Raw genomic sequence first — 18,031 nt, 5'->3', positions numbered from 1 at the left:
GTGTCCTGTCTAGGAATAAGGCCTGAAAGCACCTTTTCTTTTCATTGGTTTTCTGTTGTTTTCTTTTGTAAATTAAGTACGATACGATGATCAAATGTTTAAGTAAGGAAAAGAAAACGTTTCGATTGGTGCATTTTGGAAAATAGTATTTGAATAAAAACTTGCTCGCTTTTGCCTACTTAATGTATAGAGATATACATACATATACATCTATATAATATAGTTACATTTATAGTTTTAAACAATAATATGATGGGTAAACAAAAACAAAAATCATTAACAAAGAGCAAACAAAAATTAAAAGGAAACAAAAAATATTTAAAATGAACTCAAAGTTTTGGGTGTAGCTCCCCGTCTAGAGGCTTTCTCCTGCCACATTCTATAATAGAGAGAGTACACGCGGTATTTACAAGATCTGGGCGTTGAATCGAATACATTTCTATATAAATATTATATGTGGTGTGGGTCAATACAGGGCTTGGATTTGGGTTTGGGTTTGTGTCGCCTCATCGAGTGCTGGCATTGCTGAAAAGTTGCATTCCTCAAATAGTTTTTCTGCTGTTCAGGGTATCTGTTTCAGAGATGCGGTATTAGCTGGGGTCTTAGCTGGGGTATTGGGTTTGTTTGAGTAAGCTTACTTAAAGCAAAAGTGTTTCCGTACACCATGTACTTAACTCGTATGTTTTGGTTATATGTAAGATACACGTACTACAGTGAACGCTTTGGGCACTACGACAAATATCACATAATGAGATCAATTGGATTTATTTTGGGTACTTGTTTTGTTTTGTTTCGTTTCGTATCGTATCGTTTGTTTTGTTTAGTTTTCGCGTGCGCTTCCATTTCCGTTTTGTATGTGTGTGTGTGTGTTTGTGTATAAGAATGTACGATTAATTGCACAATGTCATTGAACTTAAGATTGCCTACAGGATTGGGGTGTGGTTTCTTTCGTTTAATTATGCTGATTAAGTAACTAATTTAAGTGTTCTTTGAAAGTTATTCCAATTCATAATACTTGGGCAGGCTCACCCAACCTTCATTCCATATATGATGGGAGGGTTTCCCTAATTAAGTTCCGTTTCGTTCCTGTTAAAATTAACTTAAGTAATGTGTATAACAATGTGGGTTTTTGGATGATGGGTAAGTACAAGTTTTTTTCAATTAAGTTTCACATGGTTTTTCCTAGATAAGATCTATGCAACTTTTCAATATCCAGCAATCGACACTCGGCGACACTGTGTGCCAATGGATGGTTTACATTTAGTTATTTTCTTTTCTTGGGGATGGTTTATGTGTGTGTACAGGTTTTCTTTAGTTTTTATACATTCATAGAAGTTTATCCATTTTAGTTTTTGCATTTAATATGCCATATATCATATATAGTTTTCATAGTTTCATAATTAAAATATATTTATATTTTCTCTCTTCTGTGTGTAAATTGTTTTCTGGTCGATAAGTATTTTTTTTAAACTTAAAACGAATTTAACCAAAAATAAAACAAAAGTTACCACTAACTTGTGAACTTCTTCATATTTGTTGTTTCTGATTCTCTTTCTGTTAATAGTTATTTTAGTTACAGTAGGGTCTCGAAGAGAGGCCCCTCCACATTCTTTCATCATCGTCATCATCATTTTTCAAGGCGGGTGGGGTGGTTTCGGTTCAAAGGAGCGCCATGGGAATGCTGGGTGGGTGGTTCTTTAGTCGGTTTTCCTTTCCTTTCCATTTCTCTGCCGCTCAACATTGTCAATTGCACACGATAAATTTGCTTAGGTTCTATGTTTGTTTGTAAGTAGCCGATCATCATCCTACTCAGTGCTGTGCGTTTCCTCCTAGACGAGGCTCGAGGCCTCCTGCTCCGGCTCCGACTTCTGCTTTTGCGTCTGCTCCTCAGGTAGGCAATGGACAACCTCGCCCAAGTCTGCGGCCGCCTCCGCTTTGAGGGTCGCCACATCTTCCACTCGCGACAGCTTTTGCAGCGTGTGCAGCGTCTCCTCGTTGATGGTGTGCTCTGGGGAGATGTTCTCCTTCAGCTGCCGTTTCAGGCTAGGCGGCATATGAGCCGCATTGCATTCCGGCGGCGAGGCCGACTCTGTGCTGCTCGACGACGAGGTAGTAGTCATCGTATTCGTTGCCCCGTTCCCATCCAACTGGACGCCTGCTGGCCCCGAGCTGGCTGCCCCATCGCCGCTGTTGTTGAACGAGATGTTCTGTCGAAAGACCTGCTTGCTAAAGTCACGCAACTGACGCGAGGCCGTGTCCAGGAATGAAGAACTGCCTGTGCCGGAAACGCTGTCCAAATTGGAGTTTGAGTTAGAGTTTGAGTTTGAGGTGGCGCAGTGGCTGCCGCCGGTCAGAGAGGTCCAGGAGGAGGGCGAAGTTTTTCGCGTGACCGACAGAATGGATGTTTGTGTTGTGGCATTGCCATCGTCTGCTGCTGTCAATAGAAATGATTAAAATACATTAAAACCATGGATAAACTGTTTTAATCCTTCCGGATCTGAATATAATCGATTGTGATGACTAACTCTGTGCGTTGTTTGTGGCGGTGTTGGGCCCTGAAACCTGCTGCTGACTGGCCTTCTGCTCTGGCGAGGAACTGCGCTGGAATATCGTCCCCGGACTAAACAGAGTGAGCAGCTTGTCCACCGCCGACGGATTGGCTATCCACGAGGTCTTGCGGGAACGTGCCGTCGGCTGTGGACTGCTGACCGGCGCTGGCTCTGGATCTGTTTCTACTGTCTCTGGATCTGCCTCTGGCACTGGCCCTGGCACAGCCGCCGAGAGTGCCACCACAGCAGCCGACTCCTTGGTAAGGGTTATATCATTGTCTCCAAAAACGGCCAACGGACAGAGCCTGGGCACTGTTTCAGAGCATCCTGATGGGGGGCCCGAGCTAATAGAGTCTGTAATGTCGGTGGAGGTGCTACTGCTGCTGCTGCCGGCACAAGCGTTGGTGCTGCTGCTGCTGCTGGTGCTGCTGCCACTGCTAATGCTGCTGCCACTGCTACCGGGCGATGTTGAGCATGAATTGGATGAAATGGGGGAGTTGTGGGAGAAATGCGGAGAGAGTTTCTGTCCCGCAGCCTCGTCGGCATTTGTACTGTTTCGCTGTGCGTCGCTCTCGTCTGGTTCGTCTATAGTTGGCTCCACAATCACTACGCTGCTGATGATCACTACACTGCCGCTTGTGGCAGTGGCAGCAGCAGCAGCCGCTGCCTCGACCGCCTCCGACAGCTGCACCGCCTTCCGGGACGACTTCAGCATCGGTGTGGGCGGCAGATCAATGGGTGGCGTGTGCGGCGTGATGGGTGGCAGCTGACGATTGGCCATTGGCACCTGGGGATCCTCGTAGATGCGCGACACATGGAAGCGGGACCGAGGCGAAACCGACAGCCGCTTTATGGTCTGGGTCGAGGACGTAACCGAGGCCATGGCCGGCAGCGAGCTCGACGTAGGCAGGGTGCCCACACCCACCGCATTTAGGCTGCTTTGGCTGCCGCAAGGCGAACAGCCGCCGATGGTGGGTATGGACATGCAGCTGCTTGCCGAGCGCGGCGTGGGTGGATGCTGCGGGGGCATCTGGGCGAGCGGCGAGATCAGCGGACTGCTGATGCTGCCGCTGCTGACCTCCGCCACACGGGACACATGAAAACGGCTGCGATTCGGCGAGGATGACGGCGAGATCGTGGGCGGACTGGGACCCGGCGAACGGAGACGTGTGCCCGTCTTCCGCTTCACCTCCAGTAGGGCGGCGGCCGATGTGGGCATGGCGACGGTTGCTGCCAAGGACGTCACAGTGCCTGTGTTGGCGTCCACAAATGGCCTGCTCTGACAGGTAAGTGAGATCTTCCGCGAGCCCAAGTAGTAACCGCCGCGACACCGATAGCCGCTGTTGAAGCCACTGCTGCTGCTGCTAATGCTGTTGATGCCGGCGCCGCCCACAATCGCCGCCTTCTCCGTCAGCTCCTGGGCCTGCATCTTCTCATTCCTGAAGCACATGGACCGCACTGTATCCAGTACTCGCGTGTAGTCCAAATGGGCATCGCTGCCAATCTGCAAAAAGGGATAACAAATCTAATCAGTGAGGGATCGATCCTTCATTAAATAATAAAATTCCTTAAACTACTGGTACACGTTTTAGCTGGTGTTTTTAGTTCTGGAAGAGTAGCGGAACCAGGCATCGAATATGTGCGATTGTGTGGCTTTGTTAATAGTAAAATTGTTAAATCTTTTGCTTGCACAAGCCAAGCTTTTAAGAGTGGCAGCGAGGAGAGGAGGAGCAGCAGCAGCAGCAGCAATAGAAGGAGCATTTATTGATCTGAGATTCTACTTACGAACTCCTGGGGCAATGGCGATGGCGGTATAACATTTACTATCGGCACTATGGGCAACTTTAACAGAGAGATGATGAGAGGGAGACAACGACACGACACGGTGTCCACAAATGAAAACGATTCAATTAAAATTCCAAATAAAATGATCAACCATCCGAAACAAAACAAAACCAAAGACAAAAAAAAACATGCAAGAAAACGCTAGAGTTTTGGTTAGTCGAAACTTTAAATATCCTTGCAAATGCACACTGTGTATCATTGCTAGGATGCAGCGAATAAAGTCTACAGAACAATGTCACAAAACATTTGTAAAGCAAATTTAAACACGAAAATATAACGAGATATGTGCACTATCTACAAACTCTATAATAAACTCTATTTTAAACATTAAACGAAGCCTTGGACATGGATTCGAACATTTCGAGTAGAATTTTTAGGCCTAAAACATTGAAAACACACCAAAGTAAATTATTGTTACAAGATTTAATCCTCTATTAAATCTCTATAGAAACGCCTTGAAATTTGCTTTACCACATGAGAGACTGAAACATCGCAACAAGTAACAACACTCAACTTCTATTTTAATTTCGGATGAGCTGAGCAGTGAGAATACATGAGGATTTCTTTGGCAAAATGAGGAACGGATTATCTTTGGTGCATCAGTCAACCGATTGAAGAACCTACCGTCAGACGCTTGGGCTCATCATTGATGTCGATCTGGGTGAGGGTCTTGTTGGACTTGAGCACCTCGGCGATTATGTTCAGACTTTCGACCTCTAGTTTATTGTCACGTATGTCGATGCGCTGGAGCTTGCTGTTGCCCCCGAAGCTGAGAATGGAGGCCAGTGTCTCGATACCCTTGGCACTTAGATGGGCACTCTGTAGCCCCAGCGTCGTGAGGGTAGTGTTCTTGGTGAGGCTCTCCTTGATGGTGCTCACAAAATCATTGGACAGGCAGTTCTTTCCAATGTTGAGCAGCTCCAGCGAAATGGTCTTCTCCAGTAGCTCGGCCACACTGGCGGCGCATTCCTTGGTGAGGTTATTATTCCACATGGTGAGGGCCTTCAGGCCGCTGGGCGCCCGATTGGCTGCCTCGAGGTTGGCCGCTTCCGCCAGCTGCCGCCTGGAGAGCGTGTCGTTCTTGGTGAGCTTATCCGCGAAATCGGGATCGTTGCTGGTGCTGTTGGTGCTGTTGTTGCCATCCAGCGATATATCGCTGCACAGACTCTCCGCGCTGTGCGACCAATTGCGCGTGGACTGATTGAGGTACGCACAACTCGACTCGGTGCGTCGCATTCCGATGCTTGCCCCGCCTGGCGATGTGGAGGGCGGTGGCGGCGTTGGCGTGGGACTGGGACCGGTATAGGAGTATGTGCTTGGACGGCACTCCTCGGCAATGGTCACCTTCGGCTGCTGGAATGAATCATTGGGGAGCGGCGTGGGGGTGACCGCAGCCGCAACAGGCGCCGCCGCCTCCTGTGCCACCAGCAGACACTCTGTAGACTCTGTGGCAATGGTGGCCGTCTCAATGCCACCCATCTCCTTGGCCATGTCATCCAGTCGCGTGCTCTCCAGCGACACGGACAAACGGCTAAACTCGTCGGGCAGATGGCGACTGATATCACCTTCGGATGCACTCTCAAACGCCGAGTCCATGCTGTGCGTGTCCTCAAAGTCGTCGCCTGCGCTCTTGGTGTTTTTATTTACATCAAGCGGTCGCGATCCGCCCACCATTGCCACTCCATTGCCGCCGCCATTGATGCAGCAATCGCTCTCCTCGGCGGTTACTTCATAGATGCCTGCTGGCGGCGAGGAGCTTGCGCTTGGACTGTGACTGAGACTGACCCCAGTATCTTTATCATTTTGTGGCGCTGCTGCTGATGCTGCTGCTGCAACTGCTGCTTGAGTAGTGTTGTTGTTGTTGATGTTGTTGATGCTGTTGTTGTTCTGTACACAGGATTCATTGGGTTTCGGTTCAACGGTTTTAGCCTCTGTTGATGGAGTAATATCTGCCAAAGAAAATAAAAACCCTTTACAAGAAATATATCCATTGAATTGGATGCTTATATAGTTACCACATAAATTGCGTTCATTTTGGGAACTTTGCTGCTGCTGTTGCTGCTGTTGTTGTATCTCCTCCGTGCTGGCCTCGGCTGCAGAAGCCATCGATGTGGCTTCTACATCTGTCGAGCTTTCTTCTGCTGCTCCTTTACTAATTTCTTTTGCTTCTGCTGACTGTTGCTTCTGTTGCTGTTGCTTCCCGCTTGCATCAAATATCTCATTGCTGATCTCGCTTATGTCCTCGGAGCAACAGGCAGCCAGTGTGTCCGTGGATGGCGGTTCCTCCATGCTGCTGCTGCTGTCGCTATTCATCGAGAGCAGCTTGTCCAGCATTGACTGGCCGCCGCCGCTACTGCTATTGCAGTTCTTCACAGTGCGCACAGTATCGTCCTCGGTGTTGTCGTCCTCGTTATCGTTCTCCACCTCTACCAGGATCGCCACAGCTGCCTCGCTGTTGCTTGCGGATGCTGGTGGCTGCTCCACAGCTGTCGATGGCTCGCCAGCGGCAGTCGACTCCCCGCCATTGGTCTTCTCGACGACATCTTTCACACGCTCTTCACAGAAACTAAAGTTCGTCTCCGATTGGGACACTGATGATGGACTGTAGTCCGTCTCCATGGACTCATCCACCTCTATGGCTCGCGCACGCTTCAGGGCGCCCAGTCGACGTTCCAGTTCTGTTGATTGAAGGATCAGATCTTGCAACAGATACATGCAGCCCTCGTCCCGAATGTTGTTGTTGCTTATGTCGATGAGCTCCAGACTGTGGTTGTAGCGCAGCATATCGGCTATGTGCTTAGCGTCCGTACACTCCAGATCGTTGTAGCCCATCCATAGCTCCTTGAGCATCTTGTTCTTATGAAGCCCATGGCCTGTAAAAATCCATAAATAGTAGACAAAACAATACTTCGATTAGTTCGGCATTTGCTTACAGAGTTCGGTGAGTGGCGGTCCCCTCAGGCCGCAGTGCTCCAGCTTGAGCGTGTGTAGATTAGAGGATTGCAAGGCGCGGCCCAGGCTTTCGGCTCCCAGTCGGGTGATCTGATTGCTCTCGGCATTGAGCAGCTGCAGCTCTTGGCTGCGCTCCACCATGTAGGCGCACAGCTCCCAGCAGCGCTTCGTCATCGTCTCCTTGTTGTACGATATATCCAGCTCGATGGCCGCCTCATAGTACTCGATCATCTGGAAGAGAGGGCTCAAGCAGCTCTCGTCCAGCGTGCATTCCGACAGATCGATGGTTTTGTATTGTATCTGGTAATCGAGGTATGGAATGGAGGAGAATGCTTCTCATTTGAATGAAACAAAATCTATTAGCTTTTCCTACCCTTTTGAATATCTCCTCGAGGGCCTCGCAATCGTTGGCCGTCAGTTGATTGCCTTTGAGGGAGAGCAGCGGCTGCCGCGCCTGCAGCGTCAGATCCAGCCCATTCAGGTGATTCAAGATGCTCTTTAGCGGCTCTGTGCGATGCTTCCGACACGACTGGTCGTACTGATCCACGATCTCGGTAATGCTCCTCACTAGGCAGGCTGCAAAAATGCAATGGATTTTTGTAGAAATCTAAGATCAAGATAACTGAAAGATGAATTACTTGTAGAATCGATGATTTTCATTTTAAGGGGGGACATGGAAAGTTCATGTTTCAAAAAGTTATTGAAATTGTAGGGGCCACAATCGGGCATAATTTTGGTTAAATTTCTGATCAGCAAACATTCGCGACGAGCGAGTCGACAGACTGCTCCCATTGCTCCGACGCACAAGCGAAAAGTGGAAAAGTATCTCCGCGAATGCAAAATCAAAATACATGTCGTGTGCATGACGACATTGGTTCAAAGAGCGATGACATACCAGAAAGATCCTCGAATGCGAATGTCCTGCTAATGGTTTTGTGAAATAAGTCGTTCGTTTTGGAATCTGTCAGATCTACAGTATTCATAAGGGAAAAACCGAAAAGCAGACCGTAATTGATCAAAAAGTTGTCTCCCTCTGATGATTACGTACATCAAAGAGCTCTTAAAATTGGAAAGATGATATCTGTATCGATTGGAATGCCACAGTTTATAAAACTGTTGTTGAGTCAATAAACTCGTAGACGTCGACAACTCTTCCGATTCTTACGTTCCGCCCAATCAAGTGTCGCCATCTCAGAGTGGAACATACGAGTATGTGCCTACAAAGATATATTATACTCGTATGGTCAAATATGACAAATAACTGGAACTTATGGCGCGTGCGACTGTGTTTGATTCCATGGCACCTCCCAGGCACTCCTCCGCCTCCTCTCCCGCTATGAGCCATAGTCGTCATCAACAATTGCCGCCGTCGGGCATCAAACATATAGCGACGGACGACATAGACAAATTGTCCACACAAAAAAATAAAATTAAATGAAATTGCGGCGGCAATTTCCAAACGATTTTGTTGCCTTTGACTGGAACTGAGACTGGGGCAGGGACTGTGGGGGGATTGGATGACATGAAATCGTGAACTTGTAATTTGCAACTCATTCGCGTTGGACACTTCTTGCGGGGTGGGGGTCTGTTTGTCTGTCTATCATTTGGGGGAAACTAAATATAGAATACAGAAACTACAATTTGGAGAGGTACAAGTTTGATGAGAGCCCAACGATGAGACTTTTTTGGGAAGTCTTTCAAGGGGAAAACGATTGTTTTTCTTATATTCTGAATGTAATTATTTACAGATCATTATACAAGTTGGACAATAGGGATACCCGAGACATATATTGAGTTACTTATGAATTAATAGATCTTACGACTAGAGACTATAAAGGGAAGAGCTTTAAAGCGTTCCCTCTGCTATAAATAATGATTTTTATATCCCGGCGGTACAATAATGATAACAGAGAATCTCAGATAGCTCGAAACTGATCTTGAATATCCCAATAAGAATCTCAAAGAACACGAGCATGGCAAACCCCCCAAAAAGAAAGATGTGTGCCAAATGCCAAGTGCACTTTTTTATAAATAATTATACACACACGGACACTGGCACGGACACGGACTTCGAATTCGAATTCGTTCGAATTCGAAAAACGTAAACAAATTAATCTATCATTGCATTATCTAGTCACATCGGTGTTAGAGGCAATTAAACGATTCGTTTTAGATGTGCCACAAAGTTTGATGCTGCCAACACATACAACGAGTACTCGTAGAACGCGAAATTTTGTCAAGAAATCTCTTTGTGATGGCAAAATGCAAAAAAAGATTTTCTTTTCGTTTTCTTGGCAAGCGCTCAAAAGTGTTTTTCGAATCTATTTCATCTATATAATAGTTCCGCTGCTCACACCACCCATTCCTCCCATCCCCATCCGCCAATGGTGCCTTGGGATTGAACATCTGTTAAGTGATTCATTAGCGTTGAGTAGAATATTTCCGAATATTCAGAGATTTATGAAGAATCACACAGACACACCGACACGAATCGGGGCAGACAATGTGACGACCAAGTGACATTTTCTTTTGCATTGCTTTTTGTTCTTTTCCTTCAGCAATAATTATAAATAATTTCAATTTATTAAACTATTATTATTATATGGAACAACTATGGAAAATAAAAAACTTTTAAATGAAAAATAAACTACATCCGACTGCCTCGAGTGGATAATGGAAAAGATCACAGCCTTCAAATCAGTGCTCTTATCCAATTTCATTGATCAAAATATCTCCCTATTGCACGGCTGTATCTTTATGTCTAATTCTGAGAATTGAGAGCTGTTTTCCCTTATCGAAAGACTTTAATAGCGATACGACATACAAAGAACTTTCTATAGAAAGACTTATCGTACAATTGGTATATTTCTTATAGGATTAAGGAAAAATAGTTGATAGTGGGGAAATATAATAGGGGCCATATATAAAATGTTTATCATACGAATTGGAGAATCAAGAAGGAAGGAAAGCAATGAAACCATGCCGTTTGTAAAAATTGTTTACACGCGTCGTATGCCTGAGGGGAATCTATAATTTCTTTTTGTTTTTCACCTGCCTCTTGGTGGTTCTTTCTTGTTTGGAAATGTGGTTTGGGTTCGGTTCCACGACCAGTTTTATAATTTACCTAAAATTCTATGCAAACAGGCACTTATTTATTATTAAAAATTTCTGTTTGCGATCTATTTTTAATGATTTCGTTTGGGCAATGACACAAAATATAAACAAAAACAAGCCACACAATCCCCACCTGAGAATTTTATGCAAAAAGATTCCTAAATTAAATTTATTTGTCATAGCCCTGACTATTCCACTGGTTCCCTGTTTACCGTCTGGGCATTAAAAAAATGAAGAATTGCCGTCGGATAATGATAATAATCGGATGGTATTACTTTCAGGCACATTTAGGAATCATGTAGGTGTATCCTTTCGCTTCTGAGAAATTTGTACTACAGCGAATCCACGTCATTCGCAATGGGTACTTATAAGTCATTTTCTGTAGACATTTTTGAATCGCGTGCCTCTGTCCGGCGTCTGCGTTTACGTCTATTAAATGCCTTTTCAATTTTTTATTATTCTATTGATTTTTGTGCCTTTTCTCTGGCTCTTTGCTGACGTCGTCGTCTCTCACGCAAAGTCAAAGCAAAAGTCAAATGTACGAGAAAAAGCAAAGGTGGGCAAAAAACAAACACCAACAAGAAGCAGCAAAATTGTTCAATTAAATTGCTGTTAATTTACTGCTAAACATTTACAATGTCGGAAACTTGTTCTTGCCGCCTGTACGAGTGTTTTTTTTTTATTTTTGTTGATTTTGGAATGGCAGCTCGAGTAAAAAACCTCTCAAATGATCCCCCACAACCAGAGAGAGCAACGCCAAAAGACAATCGACCGCAAAAAAATTGCCACTAAGCTGTTTATTTGTTTAGCAAACAAAAAGGGAAAAGTGCACGCACACCCAAATGATGCTATGGTGATTGAAATCTATTTAAATGGGGTCTAGAATCATGACTAAGAAACATCATTCAAGGGTTTGGAACGAAGGGTAGCCTGGAGGTTATGAATGGTTTATGAAAAATGATTAATAAAAATCAATTTTAAAGCACAAAAGCTAGTTAGATCGTCTCAAGAAGCCCGTATTAAATAAAAAAGACAGAAATATGCCTTAAGTACACCATGCGAAAACAAGCCTTGATTCTGTACTGAATGCAACATCCTAGGCACCTTTATATTATACTCTCTGGTTCCACATAGTTTTCTCCAAAATCATCAGTTTGAGGGCAGGGTATTCAATTAACGTTGTTCCTCTCTGGCTTTCCAACCTGTTTTTCGAAAGCGGATCGCGTATCGTTTCCCTTATCTCATTAGTGATATCAAACCCCGCCGCTGCTGCTGCTGCTGCTGCTGCTGCTGTTGACTTGAATTGACAAATTGGCTGACGCCATGACCGACGCTCGTTTGTCATTATCAAAGCCTAATTTTGTAGCCACATCGAGAGGAAGGGTATTACCGGCCAAGATAAGTGTCCTAGGTCTAGAGCCAGACAAGTAAATAAATAAATTCGGTCGCACCTCAAGCCAGAGAACTCACGCACTCAAGAATCGTAATTAAACACATTTTGAGGGGCGACTGACATTTCAACTCGAAATGCAATCATTTGCTTTAATTGCAAAAAATATAAAAGCTTACTCATACACAATCATACAATATATAATACCTACGTTCTGTTCTGTTCTGTTCTGTATCCGTAAGTATGTTCTGTCGGATCTGGCTCTATTTCCCTTTCTTCGCTTTGCTGGGCTTTGTTTTTGCTTTTGGATTTGGATTTGGAATTGCATAAATTAATTACATCGGAAACGAGCAAGCATTAATCGAGCTCGTGACATTTTTGCACTGCAAGTGTTCCTATAATTATTAACTTTTATGTAAGAGTGTTTTTAAATACGAGGCATTCGAAGAATACGCGGTATACGCGAAGAATACGGGGTATACTCGTATATGTACATACATATATAAAATAAAACTTAGGTTAGTTTTCACCCACAAAAAACCCTATCCCAAGCCCAGAAACTAGAAAAGTATATCGATTGGTCCCACATTTACATACATACATACATACGTATGTATATGTATATCTCAAGTTCCTTCGCCAAACTACAGAAATGCACGGAATTTAGTGTATTTGTACAAATGTAAATTTACGAGTATAGTTATTTGCTTTCTTTCATTCGTTTCTGTCTGTCATAATGATGTCTTCTCCCCGGGGACGGGTGGGAGGGGGACTATTGTGCTTTTGTTTGAACGACAAACGATGACATCACATACGCGAAGTGGGGCTCGTAGTGGGGCACACAAACGAATTGACAGTGTAAGAGCAAACCAAAGGCAAAAACAAATTCAACAAAAAGGCACAACACAGGCACAAAGACATAAAAACAAAGGCAAGAAAAGAATCGAAATAAACAAACAGTTGTACAAGCAAATATAAATATATGCATATAATTTACATACACAGGTTTGCTTATGTGTCCACACACACAGGTAAAAATGGAGAAGGCAAAAAAACAGGCAGAAGCAAGATATTTCGCGATATTCGGACTAAGAGATACCCTCTACTCTGATATGGGGATCTAAATCGAACTCAACAGAGGCTTTTTCTTCAATCAAAACTCGAATATATTCTTTTTATTTTAGTCTTTAAATCTTTATATGATCGGTGGGTAGATCGCTAGTTATTATCCATTCCGATCGAAATGATTTTAGTTAGATTGAGAGATAATCTACTTCTTAAACTCGCCTAGATGTATGTATGTTTCACAGGAATGGTCGCATCTTTCTTCCTGTTGCACAACCTCTACAGAAACACTGTATACCCCTAAAGTCTACGAGTAGCGAGGGTACTATAACAACCGAATGACGAGCACAAAGCGAGCCTACGATTGCCATCGCCATAGTCCAAGGCAATGGCAAAGTCAAAGCAGAGCGCAAAAGCAATGCCGGCTACAAATACAAATACAGCAAGAATAAGAATGTGAAGAGTGCGCAAAAGCAAATGCACAGTACGACTGGAAATGAACGAAAAACAAAAGCAATAAAAGCAAATACGATCTGAACCGTAATCTTATCAGCCATTTCATGCGTTATCACTGACGTGAAAATAACAAATAACAAAATCAAAGGAAACTGAAAAGCAATAACTACAACACTACACACATAACATGGTTTCGTAGGGTACAAAAAGGTTCTTTCAAAGAGCTTATCTGAATGGATCCAGAAAAATATGATCTGTATGATCCACACTCTCATCCCAAGGGTATCTGAGACAGGCCTCTCTGCCTTTTAAAGCGCACCGATGAATGAGGTTTTCAGGAAGGAATCACTGTCAGTTCTTTGCATGTCCCATACACGTGTATGATTGTGTTTTTCTCTTCCTGAATGGGTAAGAACAAACAACGAATGGCGCTTTGTGCATAGCAACAGTTTGTTGTGGCATCTACACGGTAAAAACTCGTATGGAGATGTGCAGGTATTTATCGACTGCAGCGCCATAACCATCCCCATCCACCATCCGCATAGCCATAGCCATGCACAGCTCACTCAAAAGCAAATAAATATTTTGCGCACTTCATCGGCTTGGCAGCCCCAACCCACGACCCACCCACAGTCGACAAGTGTGCGGTTCTTTCCTTTGCCCCCTACCATCCATACTATCTCTCTGATCCCTCGCAATAAAATCTGTCTTTTCTTGCTGCTGCTGCTGCCCTTGATTGTATCTCAATTAGCTGTCGGATCTGTATCTCGGATCTCTTCGTCTTGCATTGCATTTCAATTTGCAATCAAATTAATCGCTTTAATTGAATTAAAGCACAGGAAGTGTGTAATAAATGAGAAGTGTTAACAAAGTGCCTCGGTTTTGGCTTCCGTGTTTGTACGATCGATCGTTATATTGTTAGCAGCGATAAGATCCCGGGATCCGCGACTCGATTTTAGAATGACAAATTACATATCATATAGAAGTAGGAAATCTAATGGAGAACAGGAAATGGGCAGAGCTATCTGTTATTTAAAAGAGTTTTAAATAAGCGGAAATCACACATTTACCGATTTTTTTACATTATCCTATATTATAGTACTTTTCACTCACCTTGTTTCCATGGATTGGCCGGTTCCAAATAGCCAGTGACCAACGCGTTGTCCGGAAATGAGACACGACGGGGTATGGCAACCAGCAACGAGCTGTCCGACGATTTCCGCTGCAATATACTTGGCGCAGTGGACAGGACAACACCTCTCATGGGCAGCCCTACCACCACCCCTGCCGCGGCGGGTGTCAGGGAGGAGTCCGGGCACATCGTCGAGCTGGGATTGGAGACCAGTGAATCGGTGCGCCATACCGCTGTCTGCTTTGCATCGTGGTAGCTCTTTATTTTTTGTCTTTGGTGCGTACGCATCTGTACATCGACTGCGGGCTCTGTCCGCGGTGCCACCGATGACAATGGCTGCTGCTGAGCAGTCGCAGCCGCAGCCGCAGCTGCAGCTGCACTTGCAGCACCAGACACATCAGCTGTTTCAGCTAATTCGGTTCTCTCGGCCACAGGTGACAGCAGCAACAACGATGTCGATGGTGGAGCTGTCAGTGTTTGGCCCTCGGCTGCTGCTTCTGGCGATGCTGCTGTTGCGGAGGGGGGCGGCGAAGAAACTGCCTCTGCTGCTACTGTCACTGTTTCCGTTACACGGGCCGCCACATTTGTGGCGGCTGCTGTTGTCGCAAAGTGCGTTGAAATTGTTGGCTCCGTTTCATGGCCCGTTGTTGTTGTAGCTGTTGCTGTTGGTGTTGTTGTTGCTGTTGTTGTTGTTGGCTCTGCATTATCTTGAGTGTTGTTGTGCAGCATTGTTGCTAATCGTTTTTGTTGCCACCGCTAGCTAGTAGTTGCTGTTTTTATCGAATGGTTGTTGCTTGCTCTACTGATGGATCGAACTTGTAGTTTTTCCGATATCTATCATCTAAAATCACTTTATTTATGTACAGTGTGTGTGTGGCACCACCACCTTTAGTGTCCTCCGTGTGGGGCGTCGTGGGTGTGTGGGTGTGCGCGCGCTTCTTCTATGTGACGTTTTGTTTTTACATTTTCAGGAGTTTTTTTATCAATCTAAAGGCTTATTTGAAACACACTGCAAAATGAATACAAAATAAACACACAATTCTTTATTCTACGCACGATTCGGTTTCGAGCAACGCGACATTATTTTGCTCGACATCGTCAAACGCTTGGGCATAATCAGAGAAGAGTCAACTTTACAGAAAACAAAACAAACTAAAAATTTTCCGCTCAAAAATTTCCACCGCTAACGGCACAGTGGAACTAGTAGCAAGAATTTTGGTCACACTTTTTGGATATTTGATTTTTTAAATATTTAAATATTTTATTGTGTATTTCTTTGTATTTAATTATTAGTTTCTATTAAATTTGTTTTTTGTTTTACCACGACACTTCACTTTGTATGCTTTATCGCCCACTGTACAATGTAATGTTTCAAAACAAAAGGCAAACGAATACAATAGAAAGAGACAAAGAGAGAATGAGTGAGAGGGTGTGAACGTTAGCTCTCCTCTTCCCACCGCTCACAAAAAAATGCAAAAAAACATTACCTAATTGTTATTGTATTTGTTTGCTTTTGCGTTTGCAGAGAGAGCAGTGCGATTTTTGTCTCTGTTATACTTCCCCTCCTTTTCCAATATTTTTTCTCACGCGTTTGTTTCGGTGTGTGTGTGTGTGTGTGTATTGTGGCTATGCATGTGTGTAACACGCGCCCTGTTGCATGCAAAACTCAAATTAAAAGACAATTGCAATAACAAGCACGCTCGTGTTACTTTATTCTGTTATTGTTGTTTTTGTTGTGGTTCACTTCACTTTTCGCAGAATTTGGTTTTAGAATAAATACAAAAATTACGTCACTGTTTGCGTGGGAAACTGCCTGGAGTTTACGATTTTAAATGGATAGTATTTATCAGCGCAGTAGTCGATTCGATATCTTCGATTTAATATATAATTTTATACTTTCTCACAGCACATTTTTGTTACACTTGCGTTTCTACACTTTGGCATTTAATGGCCAACTCTGGGTTTGGCGCATTTTTATACACATACTCGTCGTATCCCTCCCCACCCTCTCTATGTTTCACGATCTGGACAACTTTCGGGCCGAAAGGATTTGATTTTTATATTGTTTTTTTTTTTTACTGCATACCACGAGATTATCAATTATTAACACAGCACGGCGTGCATTTCAGAGCATTTAACCATTTAACCAACAACTATCCAACAGCAAAACAAACATGAAAAACAGTGTGACGACCCTCAGAAATATACCAAAATATACCTTCTCATTTTCAAAATATACCGTAAATATACTGATGAATTCAAGTGCTATTTTACATATTCCTCGTTTTTGATCTTCCCTCGAATATTCCCAGCTATATAGCACATTTAGCCATGCCCACATAATTTTATACGATTCATGAATCAATTTTCTACTGGACTGGCTTGTTTTAAAAACTTGCTTTTGTTGGATTTTGCGTAAAAAAAAGGTTTTAGCGAAGAAGGTCAAATAAATAAAACGTAATAAAACGTAAGAGAAAAATCGTTCCAATTGCTCAATTTCTTTATTCCGTTGAATAATGCCATAATTTTACGCCATTAATGAATACATTTTCTACCTGATTGACTACTTTTAAGTACTCTCTTTTATTGTATAGTGTATAAAACAAGGTTTAAGCAAAAAAGGTCAACAAAAAACAATGGTAAGTAAGTGAGTATGGAATGTCACGTCAACCGGAGTTTGGGCATAGGTATACCCTATTTGGTTAATATATTATGAAGAAACTGTTTTAAAACGTAATTAGTTAAGAAATTATCTCAGATTGTTATGTTTTAGACATATTAATGCATCTAAATATATCTCGATCCCGATACCCATTCTTGGTTTCTGTAAGTAGACCCCTACCTTCAAAATATCGTTGAAATACCCTTAAAACAGAGACTGAATGGTTTTGGCCTATATTGCTGCATTAGATGACAAACATTTTCTTAGTTCTATAACATCCATTTCCCCAGGGTATGCAAAATGTTGCTCAATGCGCGCCATGTTGGGGAACAGTGCTGCTCGATTTCACGGCACATGAGTCTGGCCCATACAAAGTGAATGTTGCCAGCAGCATAAGACATAAGAAAACGTAAGTGAGTTTGGAATGTAGGGACATTGTTGTGCTGAAAAGGGACATTGTGGCTAAAAAAAAAGGATATCCCATCACAAAATTGAGAGCAAGTCCCAAAAAAAAGAGAGCAAGTCCCAATCAAATATACGGTCTCACCCTAAAAAATACCGAAAATGTATCATATTCCTCAATTTTTATCTTCCGTGGATTATTACTAACTATATAGCACATTTAGCCATGCCCACATAATTTAATACGATTCATGAATAATTTTTCTACTTAACTGGCTTATTCTAAATACTTGCTTTTATTGCATTTTTCGAAAAAAAGTTATTAGCGAAAATGGTCAAACAAAAAAAGGTTTTAGTCAAAACAAATAAGCGAAACAGGATAGTCGTTCATATTGTTCAATTTTTATATTCCGTTGAATAATTCTGGCTAACTAAAACCCTTAGTTCTGCCCACATAATTTTGG

The 18,031-nt window shown here is 43.3% G+C and overlaps 1 protein-coding gene across 2 annotated transcripts; it reads right to left on the bottom strand.

Annotated features, from left to right (window-relative positions):
* Nucleotides 1-119: 119 nt before the first annotated feature.
* On the bottom strand, nt 120-15,735 carry LOC108163204 (serine-rich adhesin for platelets). 2 transcript variants are annotated; one of them, XM_033392586.1, is made up of 8 exons: nt 14,485-15,735; nt 7,720-7,922; nt 7,328-7,646; nt 6,410-7,267; nt 5,019-6,343; nt 4,335-4,391; nt 2,526-4,053; nt 120-2,434 (listed from the first exon to the last, which is right to left on the bottom strand). In XM_033392586.1, the coding sequence occupies exons 1-8, from the start codon at nt 15,230-15,232 to the stop codon at nt 1,830-1,832; spliced, it is 5,643 nt and encodes a 1,880-aa protein (XP_033248477.1). In that variant the 5' UTR covers nt 15,233-15,735; the 3' UTR covers nt 120-1,829. The 2 variants fall into 2 exon arrangements, with proteins under 2 accessions (XP_033248477.1, XP_017153844.1); XM_017298355.2 differs by lacking the exon at nt 4,335-4,391 and having other exon boundaries at nt 14,485-15,734.
* Nucleotides 15,736-18,031: the final 2,296 nt, after the last annotated feature.

This window comes from Drosophila miranda, chromosome 4, assembly GCF_003369915.1.
Source record: "Drosophila miranda strain MSH22 chromosome 4, D.miranda_PacBio2.1, whole genome shotgun sequence".
Taxonomy (NCBI): Eukaryota; Metazoa; Arthropoda; class Insecta; order Diptera; family Drosophilidae; genus Drosophila; species Drosophila miranda.
Note: the sequence above shows the minus strand (reverse complement) of the source record. Positions and strands in the feature narration are given on the sequence as shown.

Excerpts from the sequence above, each read along its gene's own strand:
- LOC108163204 (XM_033392586.1), bottom strand. The coding sequence starts at position 15,232 with ATGCTGCACAACAACACTCAAGATAATGCAGAGCCAACAACAACAACA. Across the intron at positions 7,923-14,484 it reads GGCCAATCCATGGAAACAAG|CCTGCCTAGTGAGGAGCATT; the intron begins GTGAGTGAAAAG and ends GCATTTTTGCAG. Across the intron at positions 2,435-2,525 it reads CGCCACAAACAACGCACAGA|CAGCAGACGATGGCAATGCC; the intron begins GTTAGTCATCAC and ends TTCTATTGACAG.